The 20,646-nt window shown below is 40.5% G+C and overlaps 1 protein-coding gene across 27 annotated transcripts in view; it reads left to right on the forward strand.

Annotated features, from left to right (window-relative positions):
- Nucleotides 1–20,646, forward strand: part of NELL1 (neural EGFL like 1) — a 1,048,536-nt gene that overhangs the window by 558,777 nt on the left and 469,113 nt on the right. The window contains exon 14 of one of the 27 annotated variants that reach the window (XM_086385552.1): nucleotides 3,317–14,310. The exons of the other annotated variants lie outside the window; for them this stretch is intronic. Coding sequence (XP_086241678.1) covers nucleotides 3,317–4,284 — 968 coding nt within the window. The 3' untranslated portion in view covers nucleotides 4,285–14,310. Of the gene's footprint in view, nucleotides 1–3,316; nucleotides 14,311–20,646 lie in introns of those variants that run through there. 27 annotated transcript variants of the gene reach the window in all.

The following is a 20,646-nucleotide window of genomic DNA, read 5'->3' on the forward strand; positions in this document are numbered from 1 at the left end:
ATAACATGTCCTTAATAGTGTCTTAGGTCAGGGGCTACACTGCAGTCCTGGAATGTAAATCCTGCGCATGGAGAGATGAAGACTTGACCCTTGGTGTATCTGTTTGGTTTTGTTGCTTCTTTTCCATCCCTTCTCTTTCTCACACCAGCCACAGCATACAGAACAGAGCACCAGGGAACACTGAAACTTCAGTGCCAGTTTTTACTCTTTGCTTTAGGCTTTACTTAGAAAGGGAACTCTTTTTGTTTATTTATTTATTTTTTATTGGAGTACAATTGCTTTACAATGTTGTGTTTTTGCTGTATAAGCAACTGAGTCAGCTATATGTGTGTATACACACACACACACACACATATATTATATATATATATATATCCCCTCCCCCTTATAACTTCCTCCCCGCCCCCTCCCATCCCACCTATCTATGTCATCAGAGAGCACAGACCTGAGCTCCCTGTGTATATAGCAGGTTCCCACTGCCTGACTGTTTTACATGTGGAAGGGAGAGTTTAATGCATTAGCGGAAGAGCTCCAGATTTGTATCCCCTGGAGTTTGCTTTGTGGGTGGCCTGACTGTTAAGGAATTTTCAGTTCACAGCTTAGTATTAAATGCACTCTTTCCCACTGCAGCAGGTAGGTTTTCATTTCCTTTCTTGACTTGCCTAAATCATGGCATCTGGTCCCATCACTTCATGGGGAATAGATGGGGAAACAGTGGAAACAGTGGCTGACTTTATTTTTTGGGCTCCAAAATCACTGCAGATGGTGACTGCAGCCATGAAATTAAAAGACGCTTACTCCTTGGAAGGAAAGTTATGACCAACCTAGATAGCATATTCAAAAGCAGAGATATGACTTTGCCAACAAAGGTCCATCTAGTCAAGGCTATGGTTTTTCCAGTAGTCATGTAAGGATGTGAGAGTTGGACTGTGAAGAAAGCTGAGCGCCGAAGAATTGACACTTTTGAACTGTGGTGTTAGAGAAGATGCTTGAGAGTCCCTTAAACTGCAAGGAGATCCAACCAGTCCATTCTGAAGGAGATCAGCCCTGGGATTTCTTTGGAAGGAATGATGCTAAAGCTGAAACTCCAGTACTTTGGCCACCTCATGCAAAGAGTCGACTCATTGGAAAAGACTCTGATGCTGGGAGGGATTGGGGGCAGAAGGAGAAGGGGACGACAGAAGATGAGATGGCTGGATGGCATCACCAAATCGATGGATGTGAGTTTGGGTGAACTCTGGGAGATGGTGATGGACAGGGAGGCCTGGCATGCTGCAACTCATGGAGTTACAAAGAGTCGGACACGACTGAGCGACTGAACTGAACTGGAAAAAAAAAAAAAACAGAAGCCCTGTTTTTCATTCACTTGTTTGTTTTTTTCATTTAGTCAAATATTTATTGAGTACCTACTAAGTGCCAATATGTGGACATGATGCAATGATTTTCCATGACTGAGTTTGTTCTAGGTGATAGGAGAAGACAGGTAAACTGATTTATTTTGTTACTGCATATATGACAACTTCAGGTAGGGATAATGACAACGTTAAGTCAAAAAATACTGGCTAGTGATATGTACCAAAAGAAAACAAGACAGGATAAAGCTACAAGTGACTAGGTTTGGGGCGAGGGCCTTGTTAGATGAAGTGGTCAGGGAAAGCCTCTTGAAGGAGGTGGCCTTGGGCTGAAGAACTGGAAAGAATCAGCTATGCCAAGACAGGAGATGAGAGTATTTCAGGCAGAGGACAGGGCGCTTGCAAAGTTCCTGTGGCCATGGGAATGAGTTTCTCTGGAGCATAGTGAGGCCCAGAAATGGGTGCTCAGATTTGAGACTGGTTGCAGGAGCCCTTTTGAATTAAAAGCAGGAGAGCTGGTGGTCAGCAGAAATGGGTGGTTCACGTGCTTTTGGGGGCTGGCTGTGCCTTACTCTTATAAAGCCATGGCCGCACAGTTGTCAGGCATCCAGCAACTCTTATCCAAAATGCAGGCAAGAAAGTGGCTTCTCAGACTGGCATGGGGGAAACCAGGCTGTGGGCTCTGACCTTGTGACTGTCACTGCTTCCTGTTTTGTGTTTTGATTCAGTGTTAAGGCTTTAAGCCAGCTGGAAAGCTGCCACTCAGAGGGTCCCCTGACCCTGTTCTCAGGGCTCTCCCCTAGTTGCTGAGGGACCAGGAGAGGGGAGGGTGCCAGAGGTGCAGCAGGTGGGTGAGCTCCGGCTGTTGCCTTGGCACACGGATCGGGATGGGCCTTCCTTGTGGCCTGGGTGGTCGGATGCTGAGATGCAGGAGTACTTGGATGAGCGGAAGACATCCTTCTCCACCGTGGCTGCACATCTGCATCATTTGAAGTGGTGTGCTTTAGATACTTAGACCCGGGACTCTGTCCTCCCACCCAAACATTTCCGATTGGATTGATCTAGAGTTAGACACAGAGTTAGGTATTTTTCCCCCAGTGCCCTCAGATGGAACACCACGTACCCGGCCACACAGCAAGGCTGTGGACCCGTGGTCTAGAGGGATGAGCATTCTGCCTTGTTTGCTGCTGTTTGCTTTGTTTTCTTAAGACTTTTCTCTCTGTCTTTGACTTGAGAACTAGAGACCTTTACCAAGTTCTGAAGATGTGTTCTTCAGAAAGTAAATTGAGGTGTGGTGGGAACAGTGTGTGTGTGGTGTGTGTGTGTGTGTGTGTGTGTGTGTGTGTGTGTATGTATGTTGCATTTGTATGCTCTCTGTGAGATACATGTGTGAAATATGGAGGGTGTGTATAGTACACATAGATGGAGCGGGCGAGGTACATATGGTGTGTGGGGTGTGTGTGGTATGTCTCTCTGTGTGTAGTGTGGATGTGTGTTGTGAGTGTTTCCATTTGCATGCTGTGTCTTAATGGTACATGTGATATGTGAATGTCAAGTGGATCTTCCATCACATGTGATGATCTTGCTTAAGTTATTGTACTTCTCTTAATCTTGATTTTCATGTCTGAAATATGGCCTATCTATAGTATCTCTGTCTTATATGCTTGCTTTAAGGATTAAATGAGATAATATGCATATAAAATTCCTTTAGCATGATGCCTAGCACAGAGAAAGCCCTCAATGAAAGTTATATGATGGAGATGAAGTTTTGATGAATGTTCTTAACCTTCCTTACTTTCTGTATCAGTTAAATGGGGATAACTGTTACAGATAGTGTTAGGGCAAGAATCCTCAAACATCTTTTTCAGGTTAAAGTGTTACACAGAGGTAAGTGTGTCTGTAAGTCTCACTTCATTGAAATATCTTCCCACATTCATTAGGCCTGGCTGATTTCTTTGTTCCAGATAAGTCTCTTCTGTTGCCTCTTCCTGATCCCAACCTTAGAATTGATCGACATGGTAGAGGTGGATACGGATGTTGTGCTCACCTCCCTGAAGGTGAAGCACTTAATTTTAGACCACTCCACTGTGTGGATCACAATAAACTGTGGAAAATTCTGAAAGAGATGGGAATACCAGAACACCTGATCTGCCTCTTGAGAAATTTGTATGCAGGTCAGGAAGCAACAGTTAGAACTGGATATGGAACAACAGACTGGTTCCAAATAGGAAAAGGAGTACGTCAAGGCTGTATATTGTCACCCTGTTTATTTAACTTATATGCAGAGTACATCATGAGAAACGCTGGACTGGCAGAAACACAAGCTGAAATCAAGATTGCCGGGAGAAATATCAATAACCTCAGATATGCAGATGACACCACCCTTATGGCAGAAAGTGAAAAGGAACTCAAAAGCCTCTTGATGAAAGTGAAAGAGGAGAGTAAAAAAGTTGGCTTAAAGCTCAACATTCAGAAAACGAAGATCATGGCATCTGGTCCCACCACTTCATGGGAAATAGATGGGGAAACAGTGGAAACAGTGTCAGACTTTATTTTTCTGGGCTCCAAAATCACTGCAGATGGTGACTGCAGCCATGAAATTAAAAGACACTTAGTCCTTGGAAGGAAAGTTATGACCAACCTAGATAGCATATTAAAAAGCAGAGACATTACTTTGCCAACAAAGGTTCGTCTAGTCAAGGCTATGGTTTTTCCTGTGGTCATGTATGGATGTGAGAGTTGGACTGTGAAGAAGGCTGAGCGCCGAAGAATTGATGCTTTTGAACTGTGGTGTTGGAGAAGACTCCTGAGAGTCCCTTGGACTGCAAGGAGATCCAACCAGTCCATTCTGAAGGAGATCAGCCCTGGGATTTCTTTGGAAGGAATGATGCTAAAGCTGAAACTCCAGTACTTTGGCCACCTCATGCGATGAGCTGACTCATTGGAAAAGACTCTGATGCTGGGAGGGATTGGGGGCAGGAGGAGAAGGGGACGACAGAGGATGAGATGGCTGGATGGCATCACTGACTTGATGGACATGAGTCTGAGTGAACTCGGAAGTTGGTGATGGACAGGGAGGCCTGGTGTGCTGCGACTCATGGGGTCTCGAAGAGTCGGACGTGACTGAGCGACTGATCTGATCTGATCTGATCTGAAGGATGTGAGCAGCTCTATTTCTGATGCCCTGATGTGCCTTGTCACAGTTCTGTATTTTCTAGCAAAGGCAGTTCGTACATTTTGTTTGCTCCAAAGCATCCATTGTCCAGCAATGGTAGCATTGGTGTGATTGAGAGAATTTATTCTTTTAATCTATTTGCTGATTCCAAATCTCCCCTTATCAACCCTCATCTCTGCCTATTGTTCCCAGGGTAGCCATTTGACAGGTGGTATGTTTTTTCTTGACATTGATTAAAGTTCCCACTCCATTGCTCAAAATGAAGTGTATGCTAAATGTCGAACCAGCAAAGATGCCTGCAATTTTGGCTGAGAGACAGCATTTCAGATACGTTTATGAAAAACTCAGTCTGTATTTGTTTTCTTGTCAGAAAGGTCCTAGGCAGGTTGGAGCTTGGAGGAAGGAAAGGACAAAAGTAGAATTTGTAATAACATTGACCTTGATCAGTCATTAAAATACTGGACTCTTAGACGTCAAGTTATTAGCATTTTCATCTTATGAATTCTCAAACTTTTGTATGTGCAATTGACAATTGTGAAGATGGTCCTTAAAATGAGAATCCCCTCAAATGAGTTTCTTTGTAATTAAACAAAAGTATGCAAACAAGAAATTATAGAGCTTTTTCCCTTGTAGGGATGAGCATGAGAATGAAATATTTCAGGCACAGGGTATTTCATATCTTTGTGTTCTTTTTAAAAACTATTCCTGTGGGCTTTACCTAATTATGTCTTGAGTGATTTCCCTGATTTGGGATTTCTGTATTTACGTAAGACTTTCTCATGGAAAAGTCTGATCCTGATTCAGATTTGTTTTCTGTAAGTTTCATTTCTGTCACCCCTTGGAACCTCAGTAAGACCTTTCTAAATTATTCTTGTGAAATTCATGAGATGTCTCCTTCCTGTTGCTGCAGATGGCGCATAAACAATGTGGACTTTTTATGTTCCCTGTAACCTTCTTGGAGAAGATGGATGTTAGTCCAGGCATTTAAAATACAATTGTATGTTTATCAGGTATTTTACAGATCATGAAATTGCTAGCGTGTTAAATAGACGTTTTTTGATTTAACCAGATGAACCATTCATTAAACCCATCTGAGGTCGACAGACTAGCTCGCAAAAATGAGTAGCTTGGTTTGGGACTTTGGGTCTGAGTTAATGGTGTGTGGTGTGTGCGTGCGTGTGTGTATGTGTGTGAGTGAGTGAGAGAGAGAATCAATGTGTCGATGTAGCTGGGAATAACCTAAGATTTGTTTCAGTGGAAGTGGGTAGAATAGACTTGTAAGAAAATTCATTTCATTAAATGGTATCGAGCGTTTGTTGTGTACCAGGGAGTCTGCTAGGTACTGGGGAGACAGCCTGGCGTGCTGCGATTCATGGGGTCGCAAAGAGTCGGACACGACTGAGCGGCTGAACTGAACTGAACTGGAGAGACAACAGTGATCAAAACAGGCACACTCTTCATTCTCCTGTAGTTCATCCCCCACAAGAGTTTTGGGAGCTGAAACTAAGGGAAAACAAAGGGAGTATCATTTATCTAAGCACGCTTAGAATGTCCCCAATTCTCTGATAGACAATTTAATGCATCGTATTGCCTTATTTATCATAGTTATAAATAAGAAGTCAGTGAGGTAGTTGTTCTCATCTTTCAGAGATTTTCAGTTGCCTAAGGTTATTATCTAGAATTGCCCGACTCCAAAGTCTCCACCGTTTCTAGCACACTGTGCTGTTTCTCTTGAAGAAGTTGAGAAAGCGTTTTCACCCCCATAGAAATACTGCTTCCAACCCCTTGGGACAGCCATTGATTTATCAAGTCCTTTTCACTAGGATTGAGAACCTTGCTACGGGCAGCATTAAAGAGTTCACGTGTGACGAAACTCATGGTTCTGTCTTCCCATTTAGTAGACAAGATGAAAAGAGCTGTGGAAATGGGATTAGATTGCCCGAGTAATAAGCCATATGGCTCTGTGGCTTTTGCTGAAAGTTTTGATTGATCTGAGCCCTGCCGTGGGTAAAGTGTTAGTCTTTATTAAAACCCATTTAGTGAACTGTTATGTCTCCTGACCAGGGGAGGAGGAATGAATTAATTTCAATATCCTGTTTCTAGATCTGCTGAAACAGTCAGTGATCAAAAACAACGTGTGCATCTTAGAGAATAATGTCTCTCCCCAGGGAGTGCTGACGTTAAATCTAGGTTGAAAGATGATTGGTCCAGGACTTGACATGGCTGGGGAAATCTATCCTTGCAGGCAACTTTTAAAAGCAAAACCAACTGTGAAGTCCATTTCAATTCAATCCATCAAGCATTTAGTGAGTGACTATTACCTGCCAGACTTTATGCTAAGTTTTGAGGATACAGAGATGAATAAGCCACAGTTTCTTCCTTTAAGGAGCACATGCCCAATGTAAAATTATAGATTCTCTTTCAAAGAGACCAGGGCGAAAATATAAAGATATTTACATTTCTTACAGTATTTTTTTTTTCTATCTGACTTATTTCACTTTTAGCATAATCCCTTCCAAGTTTATCCATGTTGCTGCAAATGGCAAATTTTTTTTTTTTTTTTTGACTAAATGGTATATGATTTTTTACCGTCTGAGCCACCAGGATATGATATCACTTATGTGTGAAATCTAAAAACAAAACAAAACAAAACAAAAACAAACTAATGAATACAACAAAAAAGAAGCAGACTCACAGATACAGGAAACAAACTAGTGGTTACCAGTGTAGAGAGATAAGAGGGAGGTACAATGTATGGGTAGGGGATTAAGAGGCACAAACTGTTAGGTATAAAATAAGCTGCAAATATATATTGTATAATACAGGGAATATTGTTAGTATTTTATAACTATAATGCAGTATAACCTTAAAAAAATTGAGACTCACTGTAATGTATACCTGTCACATTTAATCAGTTCAGTTTAGTTCAGTTGCTCAGTTGTGTCCAACTCTTTGCAACCCCATGAATTGCAGCACGCCAGGCCTCCCTGTCCATCAACAACTCCTGGAGTTCACTCAGACTCACATCCATCGAGTCGGTGATGCCATCCAGCCATCTCATCCTCTGTTGTCCCCTTCTCCTCCTGCCCTCAATCCCTCCCAGCATCAGTCTTTCCCAATGAGTCAACTCTTTGCATGAGGTGGCCAAAGTACTGGAGTTTCAGCTTTAGCATCATTCCTTCCTAAGAAATCCCAGGGCTGATCTCCTTCAGAATGGACTGCTTGGATCTCCTTGCGGTCCAAGGGACTCTAATACTGTCCCTCAACTGCACTTCAATAAAAAATCATATCCATGTTTCTTAAGTAGTCAAGAGGAGGGCAAGGTTAATGTAGAGGCAGAGAAGGGACTGAAGAAAGGCTTCCTGGAGGGAGGAGAATATGTCACCTTCCTGGAGGGAAAGATTTGTAGGATGACAGGAAGTAAACCACACAATTAAAGGACATGTGACAAGGTATTTCAAGCAGTGGAGACAAAATTTGAAATGACAGTCTTTAAGAATTAAATTTGTGAAATGCATGGACTTCTATGCTGTTATTGCAATAAAATAGAATAGAAGGAGGTGAGGAGGGTAGACAATGAAAGTTCACACAGGCCATGTTGTAAAGAACCTTGTACTGTAAGGTGTAGTATTCATAGGTCTGGGTTGTCAGCAGTTGGTCTTGTGTGTCTTGTGGGTGAGCTTAGGGGAGAAAGCTCATATGACAGTCTCCTGCATTATTTCAAGTAAGAGGTAGTGGCCTGAATTAAGGTAATTAGGATGAAGAGCACAGGTTTAGCCTAAGATGCAAGTGGCAATTCCTGGAGGTTTCTGGGATTTGGGAGTAAGGCAAAAGTCAGCAGGGAATGATGTCCAGGTTCTGACTCAGGGGACTGCATGGATGATCATGTTGCTAACTGAGAAGGGCATCCAGGAAAAGGAGAGTTTGGAGACAGGAGTGGTGGAGATCATTGGTTCATTTCGGACAGGTCAAGTGAAGGGAATTTTAGGAACTCTATGAAAATGACTAGGGGCTGGGTAAATGGATTGTCTGGAACTCAAAATCAATGGACATGGAGACTTTTGGGAGTGTTGTCAAGACAAGGGTGGCATTTAAAAATATGTCAATATATGAACTTATCTTTGGAGAGAGAACAGAACTGTTAGGGAAACCAGCATTTTAGGAACATGAAGAAGAGAATATAGCTATGGAAACTGAGAAATTGTTAAGAGGAAGGAAAAACACCAGTAAAGTGTTGTCCTTGAAATGAAGGAGATGGGAGTTTCAAGGAGGAGAGAACAGGAAGCTGAGAGGCCAAGTCACACTGCTGTAAACTGTCCCTTGAGTTAGGACGTAGGTGTGCATTGTGACCCTTGCCAGGGAAGTGCTGGAGACAGGGGCACAAGCCAGAGGGCTGCAGATGAAAGTGTGAACGAGTGATTAGGAAGTGAAGACTGAGTATAAATCAAATTTTTAAAGAGCTTTGGTGGAAGTAATGAGAAAATGGATGGCGGAAAGAGGGGGCTATGGAGGAGGACAGGCTGAGGTAGATGAGATGGTGGGGGGGCTTGAGCATGCCTTAAATTTTTTTTTCTATTTTTTAAATTAATTTTTTATTGGAGTATGGTTACTTGACAATGTTGTGTTAATATCTACTGTATAGCAAAGTGAATCAGCCATACGTATACACATATCCTCTCTTATGTGGATTTCCTTCCCATTTAGGTCACCACAGAGCATTTGAGGAGGGTTCCCTGAGCTATACAGTATGTTTTCATTAGTTATCTATTTTATACAAAATATCAATAATGTATATATGTCAATCCCAGTCTCCCAGTTCATCCCACCTCCCCATTCACCTTGATGCCCACCCATTTGTTCACTTGGTTTGTGTGTCTATTTCTATTTTGTAAATACAAGGCATGGATGGACCTAGTGACTGTCATGCAGAGTGAAGTAAGTCAGAAAGAGAAAAACATATGTTATATATTAACACATATGTGTGGAATCTAGAAAAATGGTATAGATGGTCTTATTTGCAAAATAGAAATTAAAGATGCCTTGAGATGAAAGCAAGGTTTTGATAACAATCCAGAGGCCGAAGACAAAGGATGTACTTGAATTTCACATGAATGAATGGGCCCACATAGAGCAGTGTCGAATATAACAGGATTCTTCACCCTGGGAGTCAGTAGGGAAGGAAGGAATTATAACTATTCCCAAGACATAGAACTTTGTACATGGGACATAGGGCAGGAGACTAATGGAATTGACTGCTCCTGTCTACAGATGAATGGGGCACATTGGAATGAAAAGCATCTGCTGAGTTTATAAAGAGGGTGAAGATTTGAAGAGAGAATGTGACTTAGGATACTCAGGAGGGAGCGTCCTAGAAGGCAGTTAAAAAAATAAGGTTTTGAAGATGGAATTGTAGAGAAGTTTTCAGCAAAGCCCATTTGAGGATGTGGTCTTGCTCCAGCCATGCCCAGCTGTCTGCTGAGGGAGAGAAGTCTGATTGTAGGACTGAGCTTTAGCTACAGACATGGAAGTGTGTTTGAGAGAGAGGAATGGACTGTGGAGCTTCCCTTGGATAAACGTTAGAAAACAAGGGAAAATAGGGGTAGCACCAGGGTTCGTAGTTTAAAGAGCAGGTGTATTAGGAGTAGGGAAGTCAGAGATCTGGAAGAGGAAGGAGCTGTAGTCAAGGATCAGGGTATTGGAGTTTAAGGTTCCTGATATGGATCAATTCAAGGTCATGGCAGAACCCAAGAGGTGATTATGAGAGGGGGACACTGAAATGGACAGGAGGAAAAATGATTAGTTTGGAAGAAATCTGAAGCCTGGAAAATAGAGTGGCCACTGGTCATCCACAGGGACATTGAAGTCAGTTAGGAAAATGCTGGAAATTGGGGCAGCCTTTAATACACACCAAATTTAAAAAAAAAAAAATGAAAAAGCCTAACCTCTTTAAAATATTTGCCTTTGACCAATATTGTGCTTGTCCTTGCTGACTCATTCCATCTAAATATCTCTACAGTATTCCATTTTCCTCCTCACATAAATGGAACCTGTAGTATTAGACATATCTATTTGTAATGGAAAATTATACAAGCATATTACAACAAGCATTGTGTAAGCATTGTGAAAGCTAGTGTTTGATATTTGTTGAATGAATTAAAGTGTTTATCATCAACTTCTTTGCATTATGAGAATGACCCACTGAAAACTGACACAGGACAGGCAGTTATATTTATACTTCTTGGTACAGTGGTTCTTGCTGAGACATGAGAAGCCAAACTGTGTCTGGCTCAAATGAAAACTGCAGTCTTGAATTGATTATATATGTAAGGTTGTTCAATTTTGAGTCTGAGGTTCTGACGTCCTTGCTCTTTAATAACATATTTTCTTCTTTAAGAAGCAATATGATTTGGTAGTTTAGAACATCAACTCTGAAGTTAGGCTGCTGGAATACAAATCCTACCTGTAACACCTTACTAGATATATGTCCTTGGACAATTACTTTAACCTCTCTGTGCCTCAGTTGTCTTACTTTTAAAATGAGTGTAACAGTAGTCCTACAACATAATATAGTTTTAATGATTACGTAAGGATTCGGTGAGATATGAGGATTAAATTAGTACTTAAAACCATACTTGGCCATCCTATATGAGTTTTGCCAATTATTATTTTCCAGCTATACTTTATATAAACACCTAATCACTTGAATCCTAGATATGATTCTGCCACCTTGAGATTCCATATTTTTGCCTTGGGTCTTAGTCTCATCATGTGATGTCTTAGAGTCCCCATAGTAGATGAAGTCATATTTATAGAAAGTGAAAACATTCTACTATGCCCTAGTTTTTGTCTATATTCGGAAAATATTTTTTCAGTGTTCGTATCATATCCATATTTCATTCAAACTTCCTAATGAGTATGATGAGATTGCATGGGATGGCAGTTTTTAGTTTAGATGGTTATTCAGTTTTATATATTAAATAGTAATAAAATCTTGCATTTTTATCCAGGTATGGTTGTTATCATTCCAAAAAGATTTGTGTTTTCATGTTTCCATGTTTAGAAACCAAACATTCTGGGTTTTCTGAATTTGGACATATGGTAGTAACATTTTTGATAGACTAAGAAATAAAAGAATTGAGAGGTTCCTTGATTTGTCCCAGATCACAGCATGATCTGTATGCTTTTTTGGTACTCAACATAGCATTCAGAGTGCTTGTGGTCTGGCTTTGATTTCATGCCTCTGTTGGATCTTGGCTCCCTCCCAGCATTATTAAAACTAGATTTTAGTTTCTCTGCCCATCCTCATCTCAATAATGTATCCGTTATTCTGTATATTCTAGAACTGAGCCTCTGACTTATTTGTATCAATCTCTCATAAGTTCTTAGGCTGTGAACCCTTTTTCTCATTGACCATCTTCCCTGAAGTCACCTACTTAGGTTCCACATTAGACATCCTTCTCAGTTCTTCATTAGTGTTAACTAAATAGACTTGGCTATGACTCATTTAAGTAGAAAATAAATGTATTGGAAAGATCTGGGAGTATGTTGATGGGAGATGTCAACCGAGGGAGCAAATACACATCCACGATCTTATCGTAGGAATGGCCTGATTAAAATGCTGTGGATGGTACTATGGCTCTTGAACATTTGCAGCTTTATATTTGTTTTCTCCAACCCTGGACACTCAACATCATGCTGCTGAAGTCTCAAATCTAATTCCTCCTGCAGTGTATAAGTCTAATTGGTCAAAGTCTTTGATTCACTTCCCAAGAGCCAAAGACCATGGCAGAGGGCATCTAATTGTCTCTGCTAAAGTCTCACCTCTGTGCTCTAGTTATCCAGGTATAGGGGAAGGGGAACATCTGTCCTTGTTGGCTTCTAGAGTGCTAGCTGGGCTCTGTTGTTGCTGCTGTTCAGTTGCTCAGTATGTCCAACTCTTCGTGATCCCATGGGCTGCCGCATTCCAGGCTCCTCTGTTCTAGCTATCTCCTGGAATTTGCTCAATTTATGTCCATTGAGTTAGCACTCTGCCTCCAACCAATCTAGAGATCATTGCCAAAATATAAGTATGCTTAGTTGCTGGATAGTTAGGCATAAATATTCAACATGCCACCATTGGTTCTCCCACTGCTTATAAGAGTATCCATATCCCTCCTACCTGAGCCACATCCTGGGTCCAGTTTTCCGACTAGACCATCTGCTCTGTGATCAACACCCAGAATAGGCTAAGGCCCCAAGACCTAACAACAAGATCCCAGTTATTCCTAATGGTTTTAGCAGTTTCCCCAGACACCTCTTGTCCTGCTAGATAATTTGTGTGTTACCCAAAGAGCAAGGGCATTCTCTCCCTTCTGTCCCGCAAAAACTACATTTGGATTTTTATTAAATATAATCACATTTATCTCTTCAAAGAATACAAAGAATGCATATGGAAGCCTGCCCTCCTCTTTTTAAATGAGGATAGGTAAAAGCTTCAGGAGGGTAATTTAAAGTATCAGAAATTGCAACACTGTACCATGTGTGAAACGCTGAGCATCCTTAGCTGGGAACTATTTTCTTTTCATGGTTTGAGGACATTTTTTTCTCAGCTAATATTTCTTTAGATCCTGGGTATTGTTTGAAATGCCTATTTGTAAATATCACCTGACATGATGTTCTCTAGGTTAATTATGCAGAATGGGAAGGGTTTTTTTTTTTTTTTAATACATCGTTTTCCAGTGTGTGAAAAATGTTTTAATTTTATCATGTACCCTTTTATTCCTGACTAACAGTTTAAAGGAGATAGAGTTTTCTTAGCTACGCTCTACTGTAGAATCCATGAGTGATTTGGATCTTTCTGGTATTCCACAACGGGCGCTTGTATCTGTGTATGTGTAATCGTAACATTTGAAGTTCCCCTTATTCTTTTGTTTGAAAGGAGCAAATGGAGCTTTCAGGGAAAGTAAGTTATTTGTGAATATTTTAGCAAGTTTTGAGCAATGGATATTTTATTTCAAGGCAAAAGAAAGAAGACTAATAGCTCATTTTCATGGAAACAAAGAAAACTTACACATGACTGTTTCTGTAGTATTTGTTACCCCGTTTGTGTTCTGCTTTAGCTCTGCTACAAATAAAAGGTCATCTTTTATCTATATATATATTACTGTAGTCTCTTTGGGACTTAAGGTCCTTTTATCTTAACATTACTGATTTTAAATAACTTATTCAATTTAAATGTGTTTAATTTTCATGGATTTGCTATGTTTAACTGTGATTTTCACCTCTTGCCACCCTTCACACAAGAGCCACAGACAGATACATTGATAATTACTAGTAGCATTTTTTCCAACACAACTGCAATCAATACTACATTTTATGAAATCTACTGTATCCAAAATATTATCATTGCAACATGTAATTAATTTAGAATTATTAACAAGATGGTTTACATTCATTCTTCCCCACCAAATCTGAAATCCCATTTGTAACTTACACTTGTAGCACATCTCAATTTGGAAGAATACTGTTTGGCTGAGCATTGGACAGTGTGCTCTAAGATGTTAAATGTCTCTCTCCAGGCTTGCCTCTGGGAAGAGAATCTTTATCTCATACATCTGAGTAGTTCTTATTCGGTTTTGTTTTATTTTCCTGCTTTAGTGTGAGTTGGGTGAAGGGCAGGTGGGGCTGGGTGGAGCAGGGTTTGGGTATGAGCAGTCTCTCAGAATAAGTGAGAGGAATGAGAATGCAGTGAACCTAGTGGGGATGACTAGATTATCATACTTCACAATTTAAGTCTATTCCAGCGATGTCTTACTGGTTGGTTCGGTAGTCTTTGAGTAGTACAGTGTATTTATATATATCTATATATCTTTTTCTAGATATAACCAAGTTTTCAGATTCTGGATAGTCCCTATGTCATGAAAAAAAATCATGAAAAAGGCACTCAAGAATGCCTTTGTTGGGACCAGTTTCTAAATGAAGTTTGTTGAGTCTGACCTTCAAGATCTCAAGCCTGTTTGACATCATAGATCCATTGGTGGGGCTTGGGGGTAGTTTTATTCAGAGACAGAGCGGAGCCAAAGACTGCTTATGTATTTGCAACTTTTTGAGTACTATAGACAGTGCCCGCTAGTTAAGGGATCAGTGCAATATGTACTTTTCGTCTGTATAATTACGTTTTCCAGTCCAGTTCACCCACTCAGTCGTGTCCGACTCTTTGTGACCCCATGGAATGCAGCATGTTTTTAATAATCAACAATTTCACTGAGACTTAAAAATGTAGAAGGACATAAATGACAGCTACTGTGTACCCAAGGTGTTTATAGTCTAGAAAGGGAGACAAGTTGTACTGCAATAATAATGATAGAAACTGGAATGATTTATAGAGATTTACTGAGAAAGAATTTAAACCTGTCTAGGGGACAGTGAGACTTTACAGAGTTAATGATACTGGTCCTAGTTTTGAAGATGACAAGGTATTTAAGAGATGAGAAACGGTAGTCCAAGTGGAGGAGCCAGGTGCTGAATAAGGGGGATTTCAAGGCAGCTGGTAATGAGTATGTCAATGTCCAAATGGAGTGGACAGTAAGAAAGATGGGGAGGTGGGAGGATTCAGGTGACAATAGGCCTTACCCATCATGTTAGGTACTTCAACCTCATTCTGTGCAGGTATGCTCAGGCACTCAGTCGTGTCCAACTCTCTGTGACCCCATGGACCATAGCCCGCCAAGCTCCTGTGTCCATGCAATTTGCCAGGCAAGAATATGGGAGTGGGTTGCCATTTCCTCAGCCAGGGAATCTTCCTGACAGGGACTGAACCTGCGTCTCCTTCATCTCCTGCATTGGCAGGCAGATTCTTTACCACTGAGCCACTTGGGAAGCCCCCTCATTCTGTAGAGTTTCATTTAAAACAGTGCTTTGACAATCTTGTTGAGGATATATGGAGAAAAGGCTATCTGGAGACAGATTTTTTTTTTAATTAATTTATTTAATTGTAGGCTAATTACTTTAAAATATTGTAGTAGTTTTTGCCATACATTGACCTGAATCAGCAATGGGTGTACATGTGTCCCCCAACCTGAACTCCCCTCCCACCTCCCTCTCCATCCCATCCCTCAGGGTCATCCCAGAGCACTGGCCCTGAGCACCTGAGACAGATTTTCTTAAAGCTTTTGAGATTGTCTGGATGAAGGCAGTGATGGTCAAAAGTGAATCAGTAGTAGTGAGGATGAATTTCTGAGCTACTATTTAAAAGACAGACATTAATAGATGGCTGTTATAGGCTGATTTGCATACCCTTATATACATAAATTGAAGCCCTAACCCTCCATGTGACTATGTTTAGAGATATATAGAAGGAGGTGATTAATGTAAAATAAAGTCTTAAGGATGGAACCCTAATCTCACAGGACTAGTGTCCTTCTAAGAAAAGGAAGAGATGCCAGGAGTACTGGTACAGAAGAAGAAGGCCATGTGAGAACACAGATGGGAGGTGGTTGTCTGTAAGCCCAGGAGAGATGCCCCTGGAGAAACTCAACCAACCAATACCTTGATCTTTTACTTCCAACTTCTAGAACTGTGAGAAAATGAATTTCTGTTATTTAAGCCACAGCAGTTGGTGATACACTCTTAGGGCTCCCTTAGCAGACTAATATGGTGGACTGATTTCAAATGGATATAAGTAGTAAATACTTTCATTTATGGGCGTTTTCATTATTTTCTGTATCCTCGTCTATGGGGTTGCACAGAGTCGGACACGACTGAAGCAACTTAGCAGCAGCAGCAACAGCAGCAGCTACTTCATAAGAGGCCTGGGAGACAAAGTTGCCTAAATACCTTTTGGAATTTGAGAGAATGAGTTGTCTAAAGTCAAAGAATTTATTGAGTACTAGAATGACTATGTGAGTCTCAGAATTCTACACACATTACTACCCTGCCTCTTCAAGCTAATCTGAGATTTGAATGTCCGCTTCAGGTCCCTAGGTAACCTGATCTATCAACCTGATTAGCCTGCATTGGCCAAGACCTGTTTTTCCCTGTTACGCGGAGTGTGCTTAGTGCCACACTTTTGATCTTTCATCTAAAGTGCCCCTACTTGTTTCACTTCTGAAGGAAGTCATGGTACAATATAAATGCATTAGTCATTTTGGATTTTAAAAGGTCAAAGAAAATACAATTCTTCAGAAGCATTCAGAATCTTCTGCTGTGATGCACTCTTATCAAGAAGATGGAAGGAGAACTGAAATCTTGTAGTGTGTGCCTCATTTTAAAGAGTTTTATACGACTTCTATCACAAAACCACTTCATGGGATGAAAATGGAGTCATAGGTGTGGATCATACCTGCAGCTTAGAACTTGGTGCTTCTCAATATGATTCCATTTTTAGCAAACATTTCTCACTGGGAACCTTTTATTTTCTTATTTCCATTCAACTCAATTATTTTGTCAGTGACACTCCTCATGGAGACTTGGTTGTTTCTAACAACTTACCATCAAAGTTCTTTTGATCATAAGTGCGTGGATTTACTTTGGGGCTGCCTATTCTGATCCTTATTGTATGTGTCTATTTTTGAGCCAGTACTGAAAATAGGATGACCATATGACTCAGCAATTTCACTCTAGGATACTTATGCAAAAAACACACAAAAAACAAAAACGCTAATTTGAAAAGATACACGCATCCCAATGTTCATAGCAGCATTATTTACCATGCCAAGATCTGAAAGCAACCTTAATGGCGATCAACAGATGAATGAATAAAGAAGAAACTACTCAATCATAAATGGAAGTGAAAGTGAAGGTCACTCAGTTGTGTCCGACTCTTTGTGACTGCATGGACTATATAGTCCATGGAATTCTCCAGGCCACAATGGTGGAGTGGGTAGCTTTTTCCTTCTCTAGGGGATCTTCCTGAACCAGAGATCAAACCCAGGTCTCCAACATTGCAGGCGGATTCTTTACCAGCTAAGCCACAAGGGAAGCCCAAGAATACTGGAGTGGATAGCCTATCCCTTCTCCAGTGGATCTTCCTGACCCAGGAATCGAACTGGGGTCTCCTGCATTTCAAGTGGATTCATGACCAACTAAGCTATGAGCGAAGCCCACTCAGTCATAAAAAGAATGAAATTTTGCTATTTGTCATAATATGGGTGGACTTGGAGGGTATATGCTGAGAGAAATAAGTTGGAGAAAGGGAAATACCATATGATATCACTTATAATTGGAATCTAAAAAATAGAGCAAACTAGTGAATAAAGCCAAAAGAAACAGACTCACAGATAGAGAACAGTGGTTACCAGTGCAGAGAGCAGAAGGGGGAAGGGTGAGTTAGGAGTAAGAGACTGACAGGTAAAAACTATTATGTGTAAAATAAATAAGCTACAACGATATATTGTACAGTGTGGGGAATATAGCCAATGTTTTATAATAACCATAAACAGAATATAGCCTTTAAAATTGTGAATCTCTATGTTGTATACCTGAAACTAAATATTGTATTAATACATTAACTCTACTTCAATAAAAATGTCCTTTTGATTTATGGCATCCTCTAGACGAAGCAGATCTTAACTATTTGGGCAGAGTTGTGGATTTTTAGAGGTTGACTTCATAAAACATTGCTGTACTTTGCAGCTAATTGTTGGTGCTGTTACAAGAGGCAGTAGTGATCTACCCCTGTGGTGATCTTCACTTTAGCTGTCTAAAGTGAAGGCAGCTAAAGTGTGAGCCTGTGGTTTTTCTGTTTCTCATTGCAAGCTGCTAGGATCTGTGGCGGGGGGTATGTCAATTCCTTAGACTGATAGCAGAAATTTCATTGCCCTGGTGATTTTATGTAGTTCAGCATTTTTAAATACTGTTTTTTTAATATGCTGGTGATGTAAAAATGTATGTCTCCAGTCTTGAACTCTCTCTTGTGGTCTGATCTAAATCCAAGAGCCAAGTTGACAATTTTGCCTAAATATCTAATCCACATTTCACACTAATCTTGTCCATTTTGTTGTATAGTCACTAAGTTGTGTCCAACTCTTTGAGATCCCATGGCCTGTAGCCTACCAGGCTTCTCTGTTCATGGGATTTCCCACACACAAGAATACTGGAGTGAGTTGTCAATTCCTTCCCCAGGGGACTAAACCCACGTATCCTGCATTGCAGATAGCTTCTTTACCGCTGAGCCCCCAAGGAAGCCCATTGTGTCTGTAACTGAACTCTTAAACTTCCCCCTGCCCTCAAACCTTGTTTCTTCTCCAGTCTTTTCTGTTTCTATGAGTAGTACCCTAATCCATGCAGGAGTTGAAGCCAAAAGTTTGGATAAAATGAAAGAAAAAGAAAAGAAAAAAGATGTAGCACTCTAAAACAAATATAAATGTACAGATGAAGGAATAAATGTGTTAGTTGGCCACTGAATATAAAATTTGGAATTCTCTTACTAACAGAAATTAACTTTTAGAGTAGTTTAAAAAAACAAAAAATGTTAAGAAAATTGTTTCTGTTCCAGGCTTAAAAATTTCCAAAAGCCTCTCTTGTTCATAGGATAAAGTTGAAGCTCCTTACATTGTATATTAATTAGGGATTTTATATATTGAATAATAAGAAACTGAACCGGTTTAAACAACAGAGGAAATATACTGACTCAAGCAACCAAAAAGTCCAAACACAGGACTGGCTTTGAGAGAGGCTTGGTGCAGTGAATCAGTGATAGGATCATGCACAATTTCCTTTTTCTTCATTTTTTGACTTCATTTGTACAGTGTTGCTTTTATCTGAGGCTTAATCTTCCTTTGTGGTCTGAGAAAGTCTGTGAGCAGCCACGTGCCTTTGACTTATAAGTCCTAAGAGGAAAGAGAGAATGCACCCCTAGAACAATTCAAACAAAGTACCCGAATGAAGTATTGTTGTCTTGAATTGAGCTGACTTGGTTTCTGTGCTTTCCTATAAATAGTGTAGACAATGGAATGGGATCATTGTGGTTGGCTTAATGCAGTCACGGCACATTCCTGGGGTGGATATTGGTCCTTTTTCTCCCCAAATACCAAGAATATGAAAATTTAGCATATTGTTAGGAGGGAAGGAATGGCTTGATTATAAGGCTGGCATCTGGGAAATATTCATCATAGATGCCCTTGAAGATACTATGTATCTCTTCCTGCCTCTGACCTTGTGGGGTCCCAGTCTTCTCCCTTGCTCAGTATCCCCCAGTTAGATTGGTTTTCTTTTTATTCTTTGAACAAATCGATCTCTTTCTTGCTTCAGGATATGTGAACTAGCTGTTTCCTCCACCTGAAAGTTGCTTCTCCCAACAGTTTTTTTTTTTTTTTTTTTGGTGACTGGTTCCTGCCTTTCCTTCAAATCCTAGCTGAAAATCATCCTCTTAAAATGCCTTTCTTTTGACTACACACCTAAAGTAGGCTAAATGCTACCTCTACCCATGGCCATACCCCACCTTAGATGCTCTGCATCATCCTATTTATTTCCTTTATAGTGCTCATCAAAAGCTATAATAGTCTGGTTCACTTACTTACTTAATATTTATTGTCTATTTCCTCATTATATTTTAAATTTTATGGAGAGAAAGATCTTATCAGTCTTATTCCATGCTGCATCCTTAGCTTGTAGAAAAATGTCTAAGAACATAATTGGTGTTTAATAAGTGTTTATAAAGTAATAAGTGAATGAGCTCCTAAAGCCATAAAAATCTCTGGACTGGAAGGAAATTAAAAAGTTATCTCTGACAAAAGACCATCCAATCTCTGCCTTAACAACCCTGGTGCCTTGGAATTTACTAACTCCTCAGGTATTTCATTCCAACTTTGGATGTCTCTGGGCTTCCGTGGTGGCTCAGACGGTAAAGAATCCTCCTGCACTTTGGGAGACCTGGGTTCGATCCCTGGGTCAGGAAGATCCCTTGGAGAAGAGCATGACCACCCACTCCAGTGTTCTTGCCTGGAGAATCGCATGGACAGAGGAGTCTGGTGGGCTACAGTTCATGGGGTCGCAAAGAGTCAGATGTGACTGAGTGACTAACACACACAGTTGAATGTCTCTGACCCATTACAATGCTCCTTCTTTAGATGCTGACTTAACATGTATCATCTGAGCTAGGTATGCTGAGGCTAGTTCTATTCCTTGGAGTTAGGTGGTATA

The sequence above is a fragment of the Bos grunniens genome, chromosome 29, assembly GCF_055505025.1.
Source record: "Bos grunniens cultivar Pamir isolate PY7600 chromosome 29, Bosgru_T2T1.0, whole genome shotgun sequence".
NCBI lineage: Eukaryota > Metazoa > Chordata > Mammalia > Artiodactyla > Bovidae > Bos > Bos grunniens.